An 11,805-nucleotide genomic window follows, 5' to 3' on the forward strand; every position below is an offset into this window, starting at 1 on the left:
ACCGTACCTAAAAATCTCCATATATATTCCATTGTTAATATATAAAGGTACAACAATTCTAAAAGATGATTACTTTTTTTTTTATTAAAAAAATATTAGTGATCTTTAATTTGGTGTTTTTATTCACTCTTTTTTTTTAACCCACACTCTCTTTTATTGTGTTATTTTGAGGCGAATAGAATATGATATTACCTCAAAAACCATAAATATATTAGAGGATGAAATCTCCTGGACAAAAGAATCACTTGGCATACAATAAATTATGGGGAGTGATTCAGATTAAAATAACTGGGTATGAAAGCGATTTGCATTATTGTACTTTGACTATATTTACAAGTTATTCACACAAGTTGCCAGATTCTAAATTTTAATGGAAGGAATACATCATTTGGCAATTTACTTCAAAGCTTTTTGATTTAGGCCAATCTCTTCATCATTTAACATGGATCTCCGTACATATTTCCCTTGGTCAAGTTTCTTGATTTTCGTAGGATCATTATTTTTCTTCATTTTTTCCAACTTCTGTCTCCTTCCCTCAATATCAGCTTCAATAACTTTCGCTCTTTTTTCATCGGATAGCATAGCCAGCCGGGAAAACTTCTTCGGCCTCACTAATCCGAGCCTCTCGCTTATCTCCTTGTATGCAGGAACCAGACCGCGCCTCATAAAACATCCGTCGATTAGCTGCATTGAGTTAGATTCGGGGAGAGATGGAACATCCTTTAACTCGAGGTCCAGACAGAATGGCGAGTCTTTAAGCCACATCCTAAGGGAGTGAGCCTTGGCTACAAGGAGGCCAGTTCTTGTTCTACAAGGAAGAAAAGGGGATCCCATCTCCCACAGGCACGCCGTTAATGTGCTATTAAGAGAAACAGAGTTGTACTCTGATGTTCCTGTTATCAAAACAACTGATTTTGGCGATTCAGGACATCCCTGCAGTGATGCATCCTGCATAAGATTGGAATTTACATGTTAGACTCACAAAGAGAACTCACAATGGCTCATATATCATATCCTTTAGAATACATCACCAAAACATATTTTATTTTTATTTTACATACTAACTTTTACTATGCACGATACATCAAATTCTCTATTTTTTTTTCTTTATAACATCTAAATATTATATATTATAAATTTTTTCATTCATTTTAAATATATAAGAAATACAAAAGAATGTCAGCAAAATTATAAAAAATATATTTATATGTATTTTACAAAATCTAACGAAGTGCTTTTTGATCACCATTTCTTTATATTTTGAAGAAAACTCTTAAACAAAAGTCATTGGGAGTGTGCTCTAGGTGCTTAATTAAAAAAGCCATCGAACCATTTCCGAGTTCTAGAAAATTGAGAATGAGAGAGTAACGAATATGGTGCAACAATAATCTTTTACTATCATCAGTTGTTATAAGTAGCTTACCTCAGAAGAATAGAAGGTTAAAATTAAAATGAGAATAAATGGTAGTTACTCAATTTATAACATCAAAAAGGATTTACTTGCACAGAAAACAGAGAGAAGCAGAACTGAAATTACCTGCATATGATCAAGCCATAATGTAAGACCAACAAGAGCAGCACCAGCAGACAGTTTTCTAAAATCAGCACCCCAATCCTTGTCCGCAACCCTGTATTTATTTAGAAGACCACAATAAAGAATTCACTGAATGATGTTGAAGTTCCACCATTGCAGATATGAACCGAATATTTATTTTCTACTCTTTTTTTAGGTGTAATATTGGAATGAACAGATCTGCACTTGTCACTTTACCAAGAAAAATAAAAGAAAGGAACTACCACAGACATACAAGTTATTCAGTTCTACAGTCATTTATACGTTTCCATTATTTTGGTTGTTCTTGTTCCAAAGATCTTAATTTTTAAGATTGTTGGGTAATAAAATCATAGCCTTGATTATAATTAACGCTCATAAATAGTCCAAAACAGGACCTACTTGCACATACCTGAAAAGATCATGCCTATAGATGTCTCTCACGATTGCCAGTTGGAAAACCCATGAAGCAGTTGCCCGGAGTTCAAATGCCCATAAAAGATCCTCCAAAGCATTGACAAAGTTAAAAGCCGCATCATCTTCTAGGGGTCCTAGCATCTCTAGGCAATGGTCCACCTCTGAAATTAGTGATCCTGATTTTTCTGTCAAAATCCTACCAAAAGAAAGAATCAAGGCTTATGAAAGGATTCATGGAAAAAATATGGAATAAACACTAGTTAATTATTTTGATGCCTTGGCCTTCCTAGAAATTATAAAACCACTTAATACCTTTTTGGAAGACCAAATCCAGTATCGTTTAGTGCATTCAAGAGAATAATAGCTTCACTTGTGTGCTGGGACAAACTAGCAGCTCTGATAAAGCAAGTCCATATTCTATGGTCTGGCGTCAAACCCTCTTTTTCCATCTCTTTGAGCTTTTGAATTCCAATATTATAATCTCCATTCTTAAGATAAGCATCAATAACAGAACTATATGGTAGTGTATCAACATTTAAACCAGTAACTTTCAAATTGTCAAACACTTTCTCAGCTTCCTGAGGCTGTCCAGAGCCACCATAAGAAACCATAAGCAAGTGCATTGTGGCTGAATTGGGTTCAATACCAGCCTCTTTCATCATGTCCACTAGCATTTCTGCTTTGGCGGGATTTTTGGAATTCCTAAATACCTTTATCATTGTATGATAAAATGAACGATCCAACTTACGCCCATTTGACCTCAACTCTTCGAAAAGTTCCTCAGCTTGGTCAAAGAGTTGTTGCTTACTAAATGCTGAAATCAAACTTTTGTAGGCATTTAATCTAGGTTCCAATCTCTGGCTTTTCATTTCACGCATAAGAGATAAACCTTCTTCTGGTCTACTATCTCTGCAGTACATAATGATTAAAATATTGTAGGTATACTCATCTGGGTTGAGACCAGCTTCTTTAATATGTTGATATACTTCCACTGTTTTTCTGAAGTCTTCAATAGATGAGTACAACTTTAACAAGGAATTCCATATCAAGATATCAGGTTTAAACCCTGCCTCCTCCATCTCAAGTATCATGGCCTCAACATCCCTTACTCGTTTTACCTTGCACATCAACTTGATCATAATCCTGTACAGATTCATATTAGGAAAATAACCTGCAGCTTTCATTCCATCGTATATTTTCATTACTTCAAAGACATTACCAGCTCTAGCAAATGCATCAAGCATCAATAGGATTGAACTTTTGCTTATTTTGAAACCCATATCTTGCAGCTCCTGGATTACTACATAAAGTTCCTCCAATCTCCCATCAACAATTAAAGCTTGCAATAAACCATTCATGGAATCTACAGTTGGCGTAGGACCATCCCTCATCATTGTATTAAAAATTGCTCTGGCTCGCTCATAGCAGCCGCTTTCAGCATAAGCTTGTATCAAAGCATTCCATATCTTCCTGTCCACCTCTGAATCTTTCTGTCTAAGATGTCCCACCAAACTCTCTGCTTTCTGCCATAGCTTTAGTTTTCCATATGCTTCAATAATACTAACATAAACAAAGAGATTGCCAGATGCAAAACCTTTTGCTTCTGCTTGATCCATTAAAGAATGAGCTGTCTCAGGGAAACCAATAATGCAGTATACAAGAGCCATAGTCTGGTAAAGAGATCCAGAAGGTTCAACACCAAAGAATCTCATGTCAGAGAAAACCTGTGAGGCATTGCCAAATAGCTCATTTTCTTTACAGCCTTGAATCAAGGATTCATACATAGTAGAACTTCTACTAAAAGAATGGAATCCCTTTGTATTACTGTATTCCTCAAAAGCAGAATCAAATTGGTGAGCCTTGCAAAGTATGACAACCAATGCTTCAGTTATTAGTTGTTTTGAGGCAGGAGCTTGTTCTCTCAAGAATTCAAGCAACTCACGTGCTTCTGAGTGCCTCCCAGATGAACTATATGAGCTAAGAATAGATAACATATTTTCACGGTCTAATTCATATCCACTGGTTATGGCCAATCTCAACATTTTAGCAGCATGGTCAAAGCACTCCCCCTTGACAAGAATTGAAGAAATGATTTGTGGATTCATGCCAAAAACTAATTCCATATCTCTGATGACTTTCTCGACAGCCTCTAATTTATTTTCCCGCACAAACACTCGAATCATGACTTCATAAAGGCCATTATCAGGCATGAAACCATCACGAACCATTTCTCGATACAATGCCATTGCCTTTTTCGTGTCATTCGACCTCAGAAAGATATCCAACATAACAGAGTATGCTAGATTATCAGGTCTAATGCCAGACCTAACCATTTGATCATATGTTTCTAGAGCCTCCACTTGCATTCCAGCTTTTGCATATCCACAAATCAAAGCACTGTAGGTTCGCAAAGTGGGTTTCACTCCTGCATCCAACATCTCAGACATCACATTCGCCGCCTCAGTCATCTTGTTTGCTTTCCCAAGAGAATCAATTAAAACAGTGAAAGTAATGGCATCAGGATCCCGGCCTATTGTATTTTTCATGTCCCTGTAAAGTTGAAATGCTAAATCATGTTTCCCTTGCTTCCCATGCATGTGGATTATTGTGTTGTAGGTCATTTCATCTTTACCAAAACCCTTTTGAACCATTTCTTCACCTATCTCCTTTACTCTCTCTATGTTCCCTTCTCTAGCAAAAGCATACAACAAAGAATTATATGTCACAGCATCAGGAAGAAACCCCTTAGACTCCAACTCTTTAAAGAGCTTATCAGCTTTGCTTGGAAGTCCACATCTCCCGTACACTGAAATCATGGCATTATAAGTCCAAAGATCAGGTTGACAACCATGCTCTACCATATCATTATAAACCTTCATAGCTTCCTCCAAATTTGATTCCCGTGAACACCCACTAAGAAGAGTATTATAAGTTATAATATCCGGTCTAAGGCCTGATCTTCTAACCTCATCTAAAAGTTCAACAGCCAAATTAGGCACCAAAGCAGCAGACTTCAAACGGGCATTAATCAGTGTATTGAAACTCACAAGGTCCGGCTCAGACCCTCTCTCACGCATTACATCAATCAGTTGGTGGACCTTATCAAATCGACCGTTTCGAGCATAAACACCCATCATGGCATTGTAAACTTGAACGGTATTACCTATAGAAGGCTCCGCACGTTCAAAAATCTCCACGGCTAAAGCTTCCTGGTTGGCTTTTCCAAGAACTGACAAAACAGTGGCAAGCATCCGAGCATTTGGGGAGAACCATTGTCGCATATTTAGCCATTCGTACACCTCCATAGCCCTTTGCCAGCTCGACTGACCAACCCATTTCACCACAAAGCAAAAATCAGTAGGGGTCATTTGAACCTTCCGCTCGTCCAACACATCGGCCACGAACTCATCGGATTTCAACTCCAATATCCTATCACTCAAATACTTCACTCTTTCCCTCCAATCCTTGGCTCTCTTGAGAGCCAATTTGTTCATTTTCTTAGCTGTGTTCTTGCTAGGCCTCCCCAAGCCTTGTTGGGTTTCATCGTTCACGTGCACAGGCTCTATGTATCTCTTGAAATCATGAGATTTTTTCGGCAAAACGACGTCGTTTACAGCATGGATCGGAGGAGAAGCAACGGCGACATGGGTGTCGGCGAGTTTGAGGTGAGGCCATCTGACGGATGGTGAAGCTCGACTATATGTGAAGCTTCGGGCTTTGGTATTGATACTGTCACTGTCGTTTGGTTGCTGAGAAGTAGAGGTGGAAGTAGAAGTAGTAGAAGAAGCAGTGGGATTCGAAGAGCAAGAGAAAGAATTGGGCTTCTGTAGCTTGGAAGAGGAAGGTGAAGAGAATGAGTCAGAATGAATAATGGGTGAAGAAGAAGATGAGGCCAGCACTCCTACGAACGCCATGGCTGCAGACCATGGGGAGTGAAGTCGAAAGATGCTAATTAATACTAACAGATAAAATTCTTTTTCATTAGTTGGACTTTGGCGGGTTCAAACAAACTTTTTAAGGCAAATTTTTAAAACTAAAAAAATAATAATATTTTGTAAAAGATAATATATATATATATATATATTTTTTACAAAAATGCATTATTTTGTGTATGAGTATATCATTTATATACATTAATGAAAATGAGGTATGCTTTTGTATTTGTTACTAACTAAATGTGGGGTACAATTTTTGACATTACACGGGCCTAGAATGCACGGGCTCACAGGCAGCACAACGCCCGTATGCATTTTGACTCTTCTATGCCAAAGTCAGCCATCTAAGCGTTGGAGTAATAATTGACATATCTTTCACGCACCATGTATCTTGTGTATACTTTTATCCCTTGAATGACTCCCATTAAGCCATGCCCGCATGCATTTATGAGTGCATCTATACATGGATGCTCATTAGTAAGGAAAATCCCACATCACTGCTCACCCAAATATTCATACCCAAATATTCATAAGCCAGGTAATAACACGTGTGGTCAAGAGCCAACACCAAATTTATGTTCGACACTTCTCAACATGCTCCAGTTGATACTGTGTAAATAGCTCCTTCCATGCTCCCAAGGACTTTCTCCCGTTCATGGTACAATTTTTAAGGCATCATGTGTCCACGCATGTTAGCTAACTCCTAAGACTATCTGCCTAACTATAGCACACATCGAGCCTTTGTCCTTCTCTAACATGGTGCAGTTATCACATACATGCATACTACCAAGTCCCATGAATGACCACTAGCATCATCTCATGTTGAGAGTTACTGTTTGTGATTTCATCATTGGACACGTGGCAGACATTAGAGAAGTAATTAGGCACCTTGGGAGGATAATGAAGCTCGCCCAGAGTTCCTCGGAGTGTAGTATCCTCCCAGCAAGCAGAGTCCCCTATTTTAGGCTTGGATGTCTCCAAGTGAGGCCACTCTCCGAGGACTAACCCAGGGGTCCTCCTGTCTTCTTGATCTGATAATCCTCCCAAGTCTAGGAGCTTTGTCCTTGGGCCTAGAAAGAGCGTCAGGTGTCCATCACTGTAGCCTTGGCCACCATAAGATTGTCTGATAGCTTTTTGGGCGCCTTGAGTATTGGCGCCGAGTTTGTACACTCGACAATTGTTATTTCCCACAATGCCTTCTGACACGGAAAAACATGCAGTCGCACCCTAATAGTGTCAGAAGCGTGTCTCCTATAAAGGTGATGGGCTGTGTAACGCCCCAACTTCCCTACTATGGCTTAGTGCCTGGATTAGGGAGTCAAGAGGCAATAATTGAGTTAATTATGTGCTTATGTGTTATGAGCATGTTGTTATGTGAATTAAGTGAATTATATTATGATATGATTATGCATGCACGTTTAAGTTTATTAAATATGCATGTGGGCCCGTTTCTTATTAGAATGACATTTTCATAATTTTTATTTGTTGAGGATATAATTGTAAATATATGTGATTTATAATTGTGACCACATTATTATGTGGATATATTTGAGTTACTCGACACGAGGCGATCCTAGTGAGTAAGTTAGCGGAAAAGTCACAACGGGGTAAAATATCAGGCTCAGGGTGAGCTTAGGGATATTTTGGTAATTTGGGGAATTACTGAAAATTATTGAGTAGCAGGAATTATGTAATACCCTGAATAACCAAGATTGTTACATTGTGTGATTATAAAGGTGCAAAACTTGCTAATCAAGTCATATAGTTGAAAACGTGACCCTAAAGTCATAATCAGGTTAGGGTTAAAAGATGTTGGTCATAAACAGGAAATTTCTAATTAAAATAAACGTTTAATATATGGGATTCCAAAACAGGTTTTAAAGGACAGTTTACAAAATTTCAAAGTTTATGTACAATCACAAGCCACTCTAATGGCAAAATAGGCACTTTAGGTTCTCCTGTCCATGTACCATCCTTCGGCCGAGCAGCTGACCATGTACATTGACCATGTACATTCAGCCCCAGAGCTCTCCAACTCAGGACTGGTCCACCTTGCCCTTGGCTTTACTTGCACCACGTAGCACCCGTGAGCCAAGGCCCAACAAGAAAACAATAATGCAGTGCATAAACGATATAGATAGACAAATAGTTCACGAGGTTGTTAACACAGGTAATCAACATGCCATAGCAGTCATTTACTCAGAGAGGTCAAACAATTATTCTTAAACCAATCATCCCAGTATTAAGCAAGTTATAATCATCAGACAACAATAATAACATAACAATATTCATCACACAATACTCAGGGTCGACGCCCTTAGGCTGCACCCTCTATTTAACCAACTGTCTCCGGCTCACTTAGGTCTAGCCCAGTGATTATTAAGCTATCCTCAGCTACCAATGGCCGAGCTGCGTCCTGTGCGCAAATATCAATTCCAGCACTCTTAGGCCGTTTATTTCATGCTCTCATGGCATATCATAATCATACAACAATTACATTCGAATATAGGGAGCCCTTAGTTCCAACAATCACACACGGGTACATTTTTCTCACCTATAGTTTTGAGTGCTTTGGTTAAAAGAGACGACCCTCGAGCACGATCTCGTTCCGATCCCTAGCGTACACCTAGTCACAACCGTAAAATAGAACCCTTATTAAAATTCAATTCTGCAACCCAACTTCGGGACCAATCCCAAGCTCTCAGGAAGCCCGATTCCACCAAACGGGGTGGTGGAATCGACCCCTGAGCCCCCAAGCTAAAACCCTAAAAGAATTCCCAAAAACCAAGTTTTGAAGGCAGGGTAGCACTACATCGCTACAAGAGGGCAGTTCAGGGCTACAGAGAGAAACCCACCCCCCCCCCCCCCCAGGAACACAGCTTAGCGCTACAATGCTGCAACCTGAACATGCAAAAATTCTGGGTTTTTCCATCGAAGTTCCCCGAGCCAAAACTCCAAACATCTAACCCAAACCTCAACCAAACTCAAAATTAAACCTATAACTCACTATATCTCACCCAAAACCACCTAACAACATAAAAAACTTAGCTAATAGCATCATCAAACACAGAAGACCAAAATTGAGCTTGAAGCTCAAGAACTTCATCTGAAAACCCAGATAATCAAGAACATAAATTGTTACCTCAGCTGAGTGAATCCGACCCTAGGTTGCCTTCAATGCCCTTCCAAACTTTAGTTCCTCCCATCCCCAAGCTTAGGTCCTTAAATTCCCATTCAAAATCCAAATTCAAAGATCAACCTCAACAAAACTCATAAATTTAAAAAAAAAACTTAGCTTCAAAATCCACAAGAGAAGGTGAGAGAGAGAACAAATCACGAGGGAGAGAGAGAGAGAGGTAAGTTGAGTGATCTGTTTTCATTCTTTTTCCTTCACAACTTCTAACACTTCTACCACTTTCCACTAAAGTCTAAATGAACAGAGTATATCAATTATCCCCCTTAATAATCAAAAGACCCTATTACCCTCCCAACTAAAACTTAACCTTTTAATCAATCCAAGGGTATTTGGTCATTTGCTCCCAATTCCCGCTAATTCCTCGATTGTCCCTATTATTTATCACTTAAATCTCGTCATCTAATTAATCACCAATCATTTTCCCCAATGTCTAATAATCTCCAATATATCTCTCAAATTCCCAAAAATACCCCCAAGCTCCCCTCGAGCCGGATATAAACCCCCGTCGTGACTATTTTGCTAAACCGCTCACTAGGATCGTCTCGAGCCATATGCCGCAAATATATCCACATAATAATGTGGTCTCAAAAATTAACCACAAATAGTCACATTTATGCCCTCAACGGGCCAAAATTACAAATATGCCCTTGTAACGCCCTAAACTCCAGGGACCGTTACAGTGTACAATTTGAACAGTGCTAAACTCACTAATTGAGTCATTTGGCCATAATCGTGTAACTAAGTATGATTAGTAGTTTAGGGTTAAAATTTTTGGTTAAGATATAACGTTTCACTAAAACGTTTAATGTATACATTGGGATCCCAAAAATATAATTTAAAGGTTAATTACAAGGAAATATTTACAACCAGTCGATCTAAGCGACAAAATATGGTTTAACCTTAGTTCCTCTTTCAACCCTCGGCCGTGGCGGTCGAGCAGCCGCATATGTACACATCGTCACCTAAGCTCTCCAACTCAAGGATGGTCCAACTTTCTTTTTCCTTTACCTGCACCACATAGCACCCGTGAGCCGAAGCCCAACAAGAAAACTCAATATGCTCATGAACAGTAATAACATATCATCAAATCATAATGTGCATGCCTAGCAATAATAGCCTTAATCATGCCTGCAAACAAGTTCAGATAATGACGGGGAATTCATGATGAGGAATCCTGCCCTTCTGAATGGATGACTATCAAGTAAATCCTAATCAGATGAGTGATTTAACACTTTGAGGTTCCATTAACCATAATGAGTGACTGACAAGCAAGTCACTATGGGGCTCATCACCCACAGCCATGTGACAACGCAGTCACTTGGGCCTTCTGGCCCCGGCTCTAATCAGATGAGTGACTAATGGGTAGTCACTAACTTAAACAGATGAGTGACTGATGGGTAGTCACTAACTTAAATAGATAAGTGACTGATGGGTAATCACTACCTTAAACAGATGAGTGATTGATGGGTATTCACTACCTTAAACAGATGAGTGACTGATGGGTAGTCACTATGGGCTCAGCACCCACAACCATATGACGAAGTAGTCACCTGGGCCTTCTGGCCCTGTCTCTAAGTGACTAGTCATAGACTAGACAAGTGCTTTTAGTTTTCATCGAACTTGAGGTCGGTTTGGCATTAATACTCACAAGGATTCATTCAATGCAGATGTTGATTAGATCTAATCTTTGTCAGCTTGCGTTAAACACGCCAAGTCTGTTCTTGACTTATTAGTCAATACCATGTGACCAATGCTCAGTACTACTGCCGAACTTGACTAGTGAGTCACAACTTCACAGTTAATACTGACACCTAGTTATAACCAAATATGGGATTCCATCAATAAAATCAATCAATAAAAGGTTCCTGAACCAAGACCTAGCCTCCGAGACATCGAATCCTACTAAACCGGGTAGTAGGAACGATCCCGAGGCCTAAGGTTTGAGTTCCCATGATCAAACACTACTTTTACCATAAATGCCCTCAAGCGCCGCGACCTGTCTCCCCAAGTGTCGCGACCCTATGGCCTTTCAGCACCACTCTGCTTCTTCATCAAGCTTGGGCCGCGGTGCTCTAGAACAGAGCCGCGACCCCACCCAAAACCCAGCCAAAAACCCCTGTTTTTCCTCTTCGAACTTAATTCAAAACCTTACAAAAACACTTCCAACCAACTATTACCACAACTTGTCCATCATAAAACCAACAAAAACCAAGCCTTAAACCATTAAAAACCTCATCAAATTCCCATTCCTATTATTAAAACTCCAACCTCAAAACTAACACCAAAAACAGAGCAAGGAACTAGAATATTGAATCGTACATCTGTCATTTATGTCAAAATACCCCTATTTTTCTCAGTGGCCGTGAGTTTTATTTTCCAACAAACCCTTGGATTTCTTGCATGAATTTTGTTTGAATCAGTAAATAAAAACTGCATTGCGTAGATCTTGTAACGGGTAACCTATTTTATTTTCTGATTTTACAAACAAAAAAAATCTTTTTACAGCCCATTTTGGTAGATTGATGTTTAGTGTTCTTGAAAAACACCAAGAACAGCTCCCTGCTAAATTTTTCAGAAAAAAAAAAACCTTCGCTTTCTCGGTCTCCTTCACTTTTGATCTTGTCTTCCTGCTGCGCGGTACACTATGCCGTTGTTATCTCCTGAACAGGTCGGTATGTCCTACGACATCCATACCGACCAGTGTT

At 39.3% G+C, this 11,805-nt stretch overlaps 1 protein-coding gene across 1 annotated transcript; it reads right to left on the reverse strand.

Moving 5' to 3' along the window:
* Window positions 1-251: 251 nt before the first annotated feature.
* Window positions 252-5,983, reverse strand: LOC133782051 (pentatricopeptide repeat-containing protein At3g18110, chloroplastic). Its single transcript, XM_062221204.1, has 4 exons — window positions 2,282-5,983; window positions 1,965-2,165; window positions 1,538-1,628; window positions 252-948 (listed from the first exon to the last, which is right to left on the reverse strand). The coding sequence occupies exons 1-4, from the start codon at window positions 5,881-5,883 to the stop codon at window positions 397-399; spliced, it is 4,446 nt and encodes a 1,481-aa protein (XP_062077188.1). The 5' UTR covers window positions 5,884-5,983; the 3' UTR covers window positions 252-396.
* Between the last annotated feature and the right edge of the window lie 5,822 nt (window positions 5,984-11,805).

This window comes from Humulus lupulus, chromosome 6 (assembly GCF_963169125.1).
Source record: "Humulus lupulus chromosome 6, drHumLupu1.1, whole genome shotgun sequence".
Lineage (NCBI taxonomy): Eukaryota > Viridiplantae > Streptophyta > Magnoliopsida > Rosales > Cannabaceae > Humulus > Humulus lupulus.

Coding starts and splice junctions, on each gene's coding strand:
- LOC133782051 (XM_062221204.1), bottom strand. CDS start 5,883: ATGGCGTTCGTAGGAGTGCTGGCCTCATCTTCTTCTTCACCCATTATT. Junction 1,629..1,964: donor TATAGGCATGATCTTTTCAG/GTATGTGCAAGT, acceptor AAATAAATACAG/GGTTGCGGACAAGGATTGGG. Junction 949..1,537: donor TATGGCTTGATCATATGCAG/GTAATTTCAGTT, acceptor AATCTTATGCAG/GATGCATCACTGCAGGGATG.